The 13,694-nt window shown below is 43.0% G+C and overlaps 1 protein-coding gene across 6 annotated transcripts in view; it reads right to left on the bottom strand.

Moving 5' to 3' along the window:
- The window catches only part of GRIN2A (glutamate ionotropic receptor NMDA type subunit 2A), a 456,692-nt gene that overhangs the window by 62,772 nt on the left and 380,226 nt on the right, over positions 1–13,694 (bottom strand). For 2 of the 6 annotated variants that reach the window (XR_009183080.1, XR_009183081.1), the window contains exons 14-15: positions 11,203–12,379; positions 10,468–10,552 (exon numbers count right to left, since the gene is read on the bottom strand). Coding sequence is in view for 2 of the 6 variants with exons in the window: in XM_012526023.4 (XP_012381477.1) it covers positions 10,580–12,379 (1,800 nt within the window). In the remaining 4 variants the exon portion in view is untranslated. Of the gene's footprint in view, positions 1–5,529; positions 12,380–13,694 lie in introns of those variants that run through there. The other 4 variants (XR_011647224.1, XR_011647223.1, XM_058286484.2 and 1 more) reach the window with 4 other exon arrangements.

Raw genomic sequence — 13,694 nt, 5'->3', positions numbered from 1 at the left:
AAGTTGGTAAAACTAAGAAGTGGTTTCTATTTAAGGTAGGTCTTAAAGGAGGGTTAAGAGTTGACAAGGGGATGACGAGGGGCCCAGCATTCCAGGATGTGAGCCCACAGCCATCATTGGAGAGGAACAGAAACACCTTTGATGTAGGTACAGCAAATGGTATGTGGTAGGAAAGGATATCGTAGAGATTGGAAAAGCTTTGTGTACTGGGCAAAGGGATTCAGGATGCTCCTGTGGGTTAGAGAGGATCCAGCTGGAGGTTATAAGGTTTTAGAGTTGACACTTGAGCAACCCCATGGAGAATGATGTGGGGAAGGGGTCAAGCCCACAGGTAGGCGAGCTACACAGTGGATGACGTTCAGGCAAGGGGCAGGCACAGAGTGGGGGAGAGAAGAACTCCTGAAGCCAGGCCAAACGTTGGCCCCATTTCCATGCTTCCCTCTGCACCTCCCCCAGGCACCATGGTGGAAAATCAAGGTATTTCCTGGTTGAGCAAGTAATAATGTTTCTGCCTGAAACCTTAGGAAGACCGCGGCAGCAGTAGCAATGACAAAGACCACAGCTCCATTTCTTGTTTTCATATCAATTGGCAGAAATTATCTTTATTAGAAAAATGAAATTTTCCTGTATTTACATTTTTACACCATGTGACTGGGCACATTTGCTGCCTCGGGAGTTATGTACATTTCAGTTTGCACACACATTTCAAACCCCATTCCTTAAAACAGTTAACACATTGAACAAAAATAAAAGACATACTACAAGAAAACAACCATAGAATATACTTCCTCTATCATAGGAAGGTGTTAAGCAAACGTGTAGTTTTGTAGCTATGCTTGGAAATATTTAATACAGTTATTAGCACTTCTTCATGCAGTGGATTAAAACATGACAGGTATAAACTGCCGTGGTTGGTAAGTGAACATCTATTCCCAAATGAAAACCATTGAGCAGAGCACAGCTTGCTTTGGGCTCCACCATACAGAAGATCAAACCACTTCTGATGTGGGTTTTGAACAGTGTTTCAATGTAGCGAGCAATGAAAACCCTCTGCATATAGAACGCAATCCCTTCAACAGTGGGTTAAAAATGGACTCAGACACTGAGCTTTAAAGTTATTAATTCAATTACGTTTTTGTGGGCAATAACCAGCTTGTGCATTGTGCAATAAGTCTTACGAGTGAAAAAATGAATAGTTCACCTTCTTTTCCTTTTGGAGTAGGCTGTTATTTATAATTTTTATGATCTACTTCTTATTCAAGCTACCAATTAACTCACCTAATCCTTTCTGAATGTTCAGCTTGAAATATATATGTACTGTATATAAACACATAGGCATAAACATTCTAGTGTGGTATCAACTAGAGTGAATTCTACCAGCTAAGTAACTTGGCAAGCGTTCGCTTTTAAATTTGTTTTAGCAGGGGAATGAACAAGATTGGCATTTATAGTTAAAAACAACTGGTAAAGAAAGAAATCTTCGGGGACCCTCAGCCTTGAAAGGTATCTGACCTACATCTAGCCATGTAATTAGTTGTATGGAGCAGTTTACTGGATTTTCTGTGAAGTTATTATTTGTGACCATATTAATTATTTGAAAAAACTTAGGCAATTGACGTCCTTCCCCAGTGAAAAACTGGGGGAACATGAATGTTACAAATGCCACTGTCATGCTTCAAAATCCATGAGAATTTTCAAAGATTACCTGGCTTTGACCCAACATTCTGATCTGAAACTTCTATTTCTGAACTGGGACATTTTCTTAGTGATCAGGACCCCAGGGCTATGTCCACAAATCTAATGAATGCTTAGGTTTTAAAAAAATAAAATAGGTTTTAAAAATCAATACTGTTCATTCACTTGAATTAGCTTGACTGAGAATAGAAATGATTCAATAAGTCTTAGATGGCTAATGTAAAACCGCAATTGAATTCAGAAGGCTATGACTGTTTTTCATGGAAAAACAACGTTTTCATATTTCTGGACCATCACTATTTGCTCAGCTATCAATAGACTTTGATTTGAGCCCTTTAAAGCTTGAAACAGCAAAATGTCAGATCAATGAGAAGCATTTAAAATGCCAAAAAACAAACCAACGTTTGCTGGAGAACAATTAACCTTATTAATGTAAAAGGCAGCTGTGGTATTGGCTATGTGTTATGTTAATATCCTTTTGAAGGCTCATCTTAAATCTTTCCCAAAGGTACAAGAAAGAACTAACTGGAAGAGGTTATGACCTGGAGCTTCTGCTAATGAGGAATGTTCTAATGTTGTAAAAATGCAAACTTACTGTTTCATGGACTCAGTGCCTAAGAGGGACATAAGAGTGATAATCTCAGTTTTGTCTTGTTTCTTCTCTGCAAATGGCTGACACTTTATTTGGGGAAATTAACCTGAGGAATGACTCCATTTGAAAAAAAAAAAATTGTTTCTACCTCCCTAGAGAATTGCGTCATTTGAAATATAGCCCCAGAGAAGAAACACTACTGACCAAATTGCTCTCTGAGCACTCCCCTTTCTGAGTAGCTTGACTTCTCTGGAAGATCTTGTCATGCACTTACTGGCCCAACAACAGGATCTTAAAATACCTACTAAATAATAATAACCTTTCTGTGTTGAGATATTTTACTGCCAGCCCCATAGAAGTAGATGACTGGAGAATTTCTCAGGGACAAAGGTGCTTACATTAGGCTGACAGACCCTCTGGAAGGCTTAGTTCACAGATCCTTCCAGAGAACCATCCCTTTACATTCCAGCTCATTTCCCTCATCCATAATAATGTCCCATCTCACAGGAAATATAAATTCCAGGAAACACATGCCAGGAACTTAGAACACTGGCTGGGGGTTGTTGCAAGAAAGCAATGTTTGGACTCAGTGACATTGTCTACACCATGTATGAACTGCCTCATCACTTTGGGCTCCTAGAAAGCCTAATGAAAATGTCCCAATTCAATTCTCTTTGATGGGGCAGATGGCACAAACATTCAGTAGCCCAACGGTTATCTTGATGTTAGTGACCAGGAAAATATCTCTTAGGAAAAGATAGCAGATTGCGAAGGTGAAACAAAAAGAAAAGCTAAAACGAACAGCTAATAGCCAGCCCTCAGTCACTCTGACAACCCAAAGTTCTTGATCAGTTATACAGAAAGTCCATTTCCTGTTCCTTGTCACACCTCTGTACCTCATTGTCTGCTTGGAAAAGTTAACCAAACACATGTGAGATCAGGAGGACAGTCACTAGCAAATGACATGACCTTTTTGAAATTGCTCCACTATGTCTGGGAGAGCTTTCACGGAGGGTGGCAAGGCAGTGTGTGCGTGTGAACCTGCATATACATGAAAGCATTCCATGTGCTCATGTTAAATGGAATTAACCCTGATGTCGACTGAAAAAGAAGAGAGATGATGAAGGAGATATTTAAGATTAGGCACATGCTAAGTAGTTCCTCAGGAACAAGGAAACTGAATGCTGAGTGCAAGCACGTGGAGGAGACACACAGTCTTCAAGTCTCAAAAGGACTGTGAGCAGAGGTGGGATCCCAGGAGCTGTTCTCAAGTCACCCAAAATCAGACAATGTGGGGTACGTAGGGACACCAGCAAACTTCCTCACCACAGAGGTGAGAGCCTGAGAACCTTGGAACAGCACCTCTTTCTGACATCTCATCCGACCTCCCAGGAAGAGATCAGGCACTTCAAGAATATGTCTGGCCTTAGGGGATTATTAAGAAATTCTTGTGACTGATGAGGCAGAAAACAACCTGAAGCTCAGTTTTCCTTATCTGTAAAATGGGAGCAATCATCCTAAGGTCATTTTGAGGCTCACCTTCCAGCTAATGCCTGGAATATAGTCTATGTGCAATGCAGATATATTTTGATACTTCCAAATTCAGATACTGACGCCCGGCAAGTATTTGGTATAAGCAGGGAATTTTACATTTCAGTAATGCACCAAATGAGATGGGTCGAGAGAAACCCTCCTCCCCATGTCACCATCCTTCCTGAAATCTACCCCAAGCCCTGTTGCCATCTCCATCTCCTTGCTCCATTTTTTTAGAAAAGAAAACTGACGCCTTCTCTTTTGCAGGCTACAACACTAGGCACTTAATACTCAACAAAGAATTCTCCCCACTCCCTTCCCTGATGTGGTCATACCCTGGACTATCAAAAGTGCTCTTCACACTTCTGTCAGAAAACAAAGTCAAACGGAAGCTTTCAGGAAATGCTTAGTCTTCTTACATCATGGTCTCTTTTATTCTTTTATAATCTTTTGAGGATTTTTTTCAGCCTTCTTTTTTGAAGCACATTATATAAAGCAGATTTGGGAGGAGGCACAACCTGGAGATGGTGGCCTGTGCAAAGATATTGTGTGATAGGGGTGGGGTGGGGTTCTCTACCTGTTTAGCTGTTCCTTCCTAGGAACTTAAAATAGTCAAGGGCATTCCCAGAAGCACATTTCCTTCCTTCCTGTCTTCCTTCCTGTCTTCCTTCCTTCCTTCCTTCCTTCCTTCCTTCCTTCCTTCCTTCCTTCCTTCCTTCCTTCCTTCCTCCCTCCCTCCCTCCCTCCTTCCTTCCCTTCCTTCTTCCCTCCTTTCCTCTCTTCTTCCTTCCTTCCCCCTCTCTCCCTTTGGTTTTGTCATGAATCAGATAATTTTTCATCCCTGAGGATAACTTTATTTATCATTTCTAGTTTTTACTATTCACTCTGTTTTGCATTTTATCTCTTGTACTGGAGAACTGAATTTTCTAGTCTAAAGCTACTTATGGGAAGACTGTATTTCCTTTTCCTTTTGCATCCACCCCCAATCCCAAAATGGCCTTAAAAGGACAGCAGACACTCAGGCGGGCCCTACTGGCTGATCAGATGCACCTTGTTCACCCTCCGTGCGTGGGAAGCAGAATTCTATGATCTCAGTGATAACCTCCAGCTTTCATCTTTGGTTTGGGGTTTTAAACTATACCCCTTGTTTATTCTTCCCAGGGAAAAGGGTCCTGAAAAAAGAGTTTTCTCTTTTCCAGGGCTCTGAGGCAGGAGGTGCGGGGGAGCTTAAAGAAGAAAATAATCAATGTCAAAGAGGGGTTCTCGGGTCTGTGTAGGACAAGAGAAAGCCAGGTCAGTTCTGTGAGGTTCCCTGGCTCTTATCCCACAGGCACTGGGGTATCCTCTTGATGGAAGAAGGATGGAGCCCTGACTTAGAGGTTTAAGCCTTGGGGTTTTTGTCCTAACTTTGATACCCTGTAACTTGATGATCTTAGATAATTTACTTCCCCTTTGGGAACTTCATTTTCTACCCCTGTCCCCCATGCCTTGATGCACTTCTACAAACTCTCTTTTTCTAAGGCCCTTCTGGACAGGCACCTTTAGCTTGTGCTACACGGAGAGTACTTCTGGGCACAGAAACAGGGAAAGTGAGGGGAGAGGAAATCCATGCCCTTTGAAGGGCTTACAGAAACCACACATATGTCCATATCTGTGCTGTTTTCAGAAGCAAATGTGGGCAGAAAATATTCTCACCCCCACACCCCAGATTTTTCTTTTTTTAAAGGAACCAGCCAAGGACACCCACACTCACCTCCCATTGGGGCACTGTCATCCTCCCTAAAACTGAGATTAAAAAAGTGGTGCCCTCTCTATACAAATGTCATTCTACCAAAATAACCAGAATGGGTTTTCCATGTATTAATACCATTATCACCATTTAATTTTGAACATAAACTTTACAATATGTACAATTTTATTTGGATAATACACTTACGTGTGAATTGTAGAAATCAAGCATGTATATTATATACATGTGTACACAAGCGCTTGTATTCACAGGATAAGTGCATTTGATCATCTCCACTCTACATCCAGCAGCAAGCCAACCTCATCTGATACAATTAGATACGAACACAGTACAATGTAAAGGGATGAGATGGTCAAGGGCAACCCTATAGTTGAGAACTTTTCAAGTACAGATCCCACATCACCGCTCCTAAGCATTTTCAACCCTGTTTACCAAAAGAAGATGGGGTATCTGGAAGAGTCTAATTTTGTCTCAAATGAAAATAAACATGGTTTTTGGAAGGAATATTGCCTTTTTTTAGAACCTTAACTCATACTAAATATCAACCAATGAGTATAGCTTCTACCTACTCAGGTTTTTTTTTTCCCTAGAAGTTCGATTATGTCTACTGTAGCCACACTTAACACAAATAGACTCCATTTCAGAAACAATTCATGTCCCCTTTGCAAGAATTCATGCACAACAGCTATGCACAGAGAAACGGCACAGGGATGTGCTAATGTTGACGAGTATATTCAGCTCCTCTAGAAGATATTTAGGTTTCTCAAATTAGTATTTATTTAGGTCTTCAACCATAAGGGATTTCAGTGCAAGGTATTAATTTATATGGCAACTGATTATTAAAGCTGCACTTTTTAGGTTTAAAGGAGATAAATTTTTAATCACCATTTAATTAACACCAACTTTTTTTTTTTCATTAGCAATTCTATTTGCAAAGAATTCAGGGCATTTGTCATTTCCTGAGAAGGATGCAGAATATTAAATACACATCAGTGGTAGACATATCAAATAGAATAAACAATGTGTGATTGCATGACTGCCGTGGAGCTTTTGACTAATTAAGCGCTTTGGCTGGAGTCCCATTTAAGTGAAACTATTTCATTTATAAACAAGGTGTAATTTTCTTTTTTCTCCCCAGAAAATAGGCATGAATTGATTTGACTGATTTTGCTGCATTGGGTGAATTTTAATGCTTTTGGCAGAAAAGCTAAGTATGAACACTTCCCAGGTACCCTTTGAAAGATGGAAGAGAAAACAAAGTGCCGTCCATGTGGTACCCAGCCATGCCCCTAGCTGAAATGATGCAGCAAGATCTTCAAGAGGTCAAGAAGGTAATGACTAGTGGTATTTGAAGCCCCACTCCTCCACACCTCTGAAGAGGTCTCATTGGCAGAAAAATAAGCCCAGGAGGGTCTTGCCTTGACAGAACATTGAAACCAGCAGCGGCCTGGGAACCTACGGGTACAATGATTATGAGAATTATTTTTCCAGGAATCCAAAGAATTCCCAGAGCACAGATCATGACCTAGAACAGGAGTTCTTAGCCTATTCTGTTCCATGGACCCCTTTGCCAGTCAGGTGAAATGAATCCTACTGTAATTTATTTATTGCATTCATTCATAGGTAAAGGAAATGCTAGATTTCAGTTAGAGGCCAGAGAAAATAAAAATAATAAGTTCACTTTTTTCAATTCAAGCTCATGGACTTCCTAAAATCTTTCCACGACCTGTTGGGGGTCCTTGGACCCCTGGTTAAGAACCACTGCCCTAGAAGACCTTCTCCTTACATCAAATGCTTTAAGTTGGTTGTATGTGGATGCTATTACCCATGGATAGAAACCTAACCATTTGCAACCAGTTGCATCTATTAGACTTGATGGGTCTTTCTCAAGTGAGGAAAACCATTTAGAGTGCAACAAAATTCATTATGGATGACAGCCCTGACTTGAACCAGGTGGAAGTCATGCACAGATTTGGGTTCAGAGACTCTGTTCTATAGAACCCACAGACCTAAGATCCCAGGGCTGGGATGTGGCACAGGATGCCTCTGTAAAGGACCCATACCTCAGGGTTTCCTATTTCATTCTTACCACCCAGCAACCTATAGCTACCGCTAACTTTTGGGAATTATATTCCTGATTTTGTTTTCCAAGGAGCTGAGCTGACTTGGATTAGCTCTGATTAGCTCTGCATGATTATCCTTTACTTGGAAACTGACCACCTGATCAATGGTTGGTTTTATTACAAGTGGGATCATGGCATAACTATTAAGAGCCAATTGAGTTTGTGGAAAGAGGACTCATGCATTCATTATATAGCATCTAATTTCTGATTTCTTTTAGAAAAACATGTTGGATATTAAAAAGAATTATATACTTTCTTACTCCATTCCTATTGGTTCTTCGAAAAGCCACATTTTTGGTTTCTTTGTCCAGAGAATGAGGGGTTAGAAGAGCAGAAATAATGCTGTTATTAGGGGAAGGCTTTTTGCTCTCTAGAGTCAATCCAACTGTGATTTGTACCTCCCTGGAGATTTCTGTCATGTTTGGCAGCAACCTGGGTTTTGAGGATACCAGAGAAAGACAGAAAACCTCTCTGCATGGGTGACATACAACTGCTCTGTGTTCTGGGGAGACTTCCTAACTCATTTCAGGGTAAGACATGTCAGTCTTTTGAGGGAATGGAGATGACCCTGGCTGGGGGGCCATAAGCATGGAATGCAATGGAAAGGCAGAAGTTCTACAAGAATATACAGTAACAGATGTGCCTGAAGCAGACCCTGGGGTGAGCGCTCTCTGCTCCAGGTCCTTCACTTTGGGCTTCTCCATTGTTGGAATTTGGGGTAGCAAAGCAGTGGCATCCAAAAACTCAAAGGGATTTTTCTAGTATATTTGTCACCATCCTGCAGTCATCTCCTTCTGCCTTTCAACCTTCAGGGTGATGCAAAGAAGGCCTCACCCACTGCCTCCCTCTTCATCTTTACCACTGACTCTGAAATTGACTACCATCACTCTTCATCTCAATAGAAATATTGTAAGTTGGGTGCACTTTCCCAAATATGCTGTCATACAAGCTCCAAGCTGCCTCAAGGTCTATGAGAATCATCCCTAGAGCCTGCCCACAAAACTGAATGCACTGTAGCAAAAAGAACCAGGATAACTTTTCAACTTGCCACTTTTGTCTCGTTCTCCAAGAACCTCAAAGCCAACTGCAGGAGGAAACCAGGAAATAGACAGGCTGGTTTACATTAGCTTTGGGTTTTTGCATGATGTCACCAACAAAGATCAGTGGTCCTTTCCAAAATGTGAAGGCAAGTTATCCCAAATAGTTCATGATTATTAATGTATTTAAGATGCACAAATTAATAGACTAGAACTATATAAAATGTTTACTTGATCCTGATGGTGACTTTTTTACCATTTAATTTTTAACCTAGAAAATCCATGTCTGATTGATACAGAGTCATAACAACACAACTATTCCTGTTTTGGGGCACTTTGTGTGTGCCTGGCATGGAGCTCAGAACTTTCCATGCATGAAGATTTTCCCTCTTGGCCCTAAGTTTGTTTTTTAATGGGTTTCACCTTATATAATATAGACATGGGTTTGAGCAGAATAAAAACGGAATAATGTAGGTGACTCAGAAATGACAAATGCCTTGAGGAACTTTTCATACCTCTCAGTTGGTGTGAGGGAAGCAGTCTCCTCCAATGCTGCAGATATTTCAGAAGAGAGAAACCACTTGCCCACTGAACTTCATCCACAGTTTGAAGTATGCTCAGGGTAAATGCACGAATGTCTCCTCTGCTTTGGAGGCTTGTGATTTGATGATATGGGAGTAGAAATGAGTGTCTAACTGAATTTCATGACATTAAGGGAGATGACCCTAAAACCATGCTAACCTTCCGCAGGCAGGTGGCATTGCACTTCATAGAGATTACAGTACACATACGGCTGTCGGTGCGTGTCACCACATTAACAACTCTGGGAATGGCAACACACGGTCAATGAGACATGCCACCACGGCTGTACACGGACTCCATGAGCTATGATTACTCTGGAGGGGGGAAGTGTAACAGATACTATACAACCCTGAGTCATCACCAGAAGGGGGAATGCAAGCTTACTTACACGGGAGTCTTCGGATTAAACTACAATGGCCACTATGTCACAGACAGAAGATCCACACTGAGATATCAAAGACATAAATGTGTTAGTCTAGGCAGCCACGAACAAGACTATCAAAGCCGAGGATGAGAGACGTGTCTGTGAAACACACAAATCAACATCCAGAGAGATTCTTGTAGCTCTCCACCTGAGGGCCCCTCTGGCCTTTTACTCCAGGTGTGTCTTTGAAATGGACTACAATGAAGGCAGTATCATTACAGCTAACACACTGATTGGCTATTCTTTGGGGGGAGCCTGGAGTTCTGGGGTTGAGCCTGGGAGGTGAGGAAGGCATAACAATAAAGCTGAAACTTTTACAAGCCAAACTTCCTAATCTCTTGCACATGTCAATCCCGCTACAGTGCAAATGCATTCTTAACTGTTTTATTTCGTCTGTGTCAGATTTACATGCATACCATATTGCTTATTCTGTATTAGAGAAACTGTTAGGCGCTTCTGATGAGGAAATTACATGGTGGACTGACCTTAATGGAGTTCAGAATATAGGAAATCATAACATCGCCATTGGCATCCAATGAACATTATTGCCAACGTACCTAGTGGGCATGTCCAAAAGACTTGACCCCTCCCCCCCATAATTTTTGTTGTTGCTGTTGTTAAGGACCTTCACCTGTCTGGTATCTGTTGTGCTCAGCACACACCTCACAAGATTCCTTGAGTGGAAGACTATGGCATGGAGCCATGTGCAAAAGAGCCAACAAAAAAATTACCTCCCTAAATCCTCGTCTTCTTTGCAGGGCGCTATTGGACATCCAACATTTACCCTCCAGAACGTTGGCCATTACGTATGTTTCCCTATAGATAAAACATTAATGGAAGGTTTTAAACATCAGATTCAATACTAGGCATTTTCTTATACACACGTCTATTGCTGCAGGAATTTAAAACCCTGGGGGTAGAGTACATATTATTCTTATTTGCAGCATAAGGCATAACATGCTCTGAAATATACACGTCACTGTGGCCCCGACTGTCCCTGGAACAGTATGATGCTGTTGACCTCAAGGATGATCGAAGATAGCTGTCATTCATTGCCTGGGAGGGCAACGAGTGTTTATAAGGGTCCGAGGGGCATCTCCCAATAACTAAGCGTTGGTCATCCCCATAGGAATGGAGGAAAGGGTTATCGGAGGAGTGGTCTGGCAAGAGAGACTTGCTCCTCTTGCTGTCCTCCAGACCCTGGGGGAAAAATGAGCTTTTATTTCCCAAGAGTTTGCTTGAGGGGACACTAAACAGGCTCCCATACAAATTTCCCTCCAGAAGCCGTTCCCGGTCTTTGAGGCTTATGCTCCGGGAGGGCCGGCCAAGGTCTATCTCCCTAGGTTTGTCGAGGATGTTGTCGTAGGAATGCTGACGGCTAATCCGTAGCTTGTTCTTTTGGAACTGGAGGGCATTGTTCTGTGCCCAGTCCTGCTGGTAGACTTCCTCCGGGGTGGTTGGGTTACCTGTCTCCTGAAGCATCTGGTCTTCATCGATGTCATAGAGGTTGCCCATCCTCAGGCAGGCATCACACTTGAACGGGGACCTGGTGGTGAAGTGGCCTGAATAGGTAGGCAGGTTGGAGAGGCAGCTCCTGCAGTGCGTGGAGTTCTGCCGATAGCGGTCGCTGCCCTCGCTGTGCGGGGAGCTCTTGTCTTTCCAGGTGAAGTGCTTGGAGTAGAGTTTATACTGGTCATTGTTGGGAAGCCCATCCTCGTTGTGCGGGGGGTTCCTGTTCAGCGGGAGCGTGGAGTCCCCCTTGCGGAGGTTTTCATTGTGGTCCTGGTAGGCATCTGGGAAGTCCACGTTCTCGGGCACGGCCACGTTTTCAATGAACTGGGAAGAGTCTAAGTGGAAGCTGGGCTCCTTCTCCCCATCGATAGTGTAGATCTTGTCCCTGGGGGAGCTCCCTTTGGTTTTCAGGTAGGTGCGTTCTACCTCACTGCAGTCCTTGGGGTGCTTGGAGGCCATTGACCTTTTGAAGTTGTCCTTGGTTTTGTGGTTTTTACTGTTATCGGTTTCCCTGTGGCACGTGGCCCGACTCGAACTTTCAGAAATGTCCGAATGGGCCACTTCTTCTGGGAGGTACCTGGGACTCTTTAGGGAATGGGTTCTATTCTCGACTGTCCCATTGTCCCTCTGAGAGACTGGATTCTGGCTCAGTGAGTCCTGGCGCAGAGACTCCATGGATTTCTTCCAAAGCTGCCGGGGTCTGGAGTTCCCTTTGGATTCTGTGCTCACAGCCACCTCCACTGTGTTGGGGTTGGACTCGTTGAGAGTAAGTGGGTGCTGTCCCTGGAACACATAATTACTGAGGCTGTCCTTGTGTCTGTTGGTGACAAATGTTTGGAGTTCATTCATGTTGTCCCCAAAAATGCTGTCTTTCCCCTGAAATGATCTGTTGTCTGAGTATATCAAATTTCCCTTATCTGACACCATGTCCATGATAAGGGAACCTCTTTGGATGAAGTCGGCAGCTCTTTTGGGTGAATCCATTCTTGAGGAGTTCATGTTGGACATGTTGGATATGTTTTTGGCTGACCGAAGAAGTTTTAACATGTTGCTCTGGGAACCGGTCAGACTGAAGTCTGGAGACTTCTTCTTCTCTTCAATGTGCACCCCATGGATGCAGCTATAAATGCCCTGTGGGGGAAGCAACAAAAACACCATCAGCAGAGGCAATAGGCAGGAAACCAGTTCTCACCTGAACTTACCTGCAAAGCTGAGTTATTTCCTTCTCTTATGAGTCCTGGAGAAATAGTGCAGTCCAATTTGAATCCTGAAAATACTTCTTAAATGCATGAGACCAGTTGTAACCCATCAAGTGTATCTCTCTGGCCCAGGATTATTTAACGCCCTTGCACAGAGTCATACATGGAGTTTGAGAAAAGGGAGCAAACTGATACGCATGCAACTCGAAGGGTCTCAGTGCCTCCAAATGGTCAGGGAAGGATACTGAATTGACCCTTTCAACAGCCATGTCACCAACGGATGCTTTCATTAAAATTTCCCAGCCTCGTCTTTGGAGTTTGGATACCAAAAAGTCAACTGAGGATAAACACACATTCCCTAAATCAGCAGAAAAGCCCCACCTACTATCTTTAATTCTTTTTAGGGATTTCCCCTACCCATCTGATAAAGCTCTCAATCAAGGATCATGACCCAAGCAAGCCGATCAGAAGATTCTTTCTCCCTGAAAACAATGACTAGTCTGAGGAGAGGCATGAAACCCATGCAAGGTCAATCAGACTTTTTTTTGAATGATGGAACAGTAAGAGGAGCTGTAGGAAACTGGTCTTGCCCCCACATTGGTATAGTAGCCTGAGAATGATGGCAAATTACACAGAAAAGCAGAGCCACAGGGCTGGAACTACACTTTTGGATTTCCCCACTCAATGTAGTCTTTATTGTTTGGGGGTTTGTTCAGCCTAACTAGGGTTGGGTACTAGGGTTTTGACTACACGGTGAGGATGCCTTGAAATCCATCCAGGGAGCTGAATGACTTAAGGACCCAGGTGGGGCTCAGATAGAACCTCTCCATCTACAGGTCAATTGTCCCTCACTCCTCACCTTCTTCATTTCTTAAAAGTAACTGTTTCTTTCATATCAAGAGAAGAGCTCCTGATTCAGCCTACATGAGTCAGAAAAAGGGCACCTATGACACTGTGACTTGTGGTATCTGTCCCCTCTCCTAACCCCTGCTTCTGGGACTCCATACCCAAAGGAAGCCAATCAATAAAGACCTCATTCCCCCAGATGTCATTGGGACCCATCCCAGCCCAAGAGGGAGTTTGTAAAAACACTACTGCTAGGTGGAGAGAACATATGATTAACTGCAGTTTCTGATAATGGCGCCTTCACCAGTCCTGCGTGGTGGGGATGAGCTTTAGCCTGCAGGGATGCAGGGATGCTCATGGAACTGTAACAGCATCAGTCCCTTTGCATGACTGGGCTTCTC

Source organism: Dasypus novemcinctus, chromosome 23, assembly GCF_030445035.2.
Source record: "Dasypus novemcinctus isolate mDasNov1 chromosome 23, mDasNov1.1.hap2, whole genome shotgun sequence".
Classification (NCBI taxonomy): domain Eukaryota; kingdom Metazoa; phylum Chordata; class Mammalia; order Cingulata; family Dasypodidae; genus Dasypus; species Dasypus novemcinctus.
Note: the sequence above shows the minus strand (reverse complement) of the source record. Positions and strands in the feature narration are given on the sequence as shown.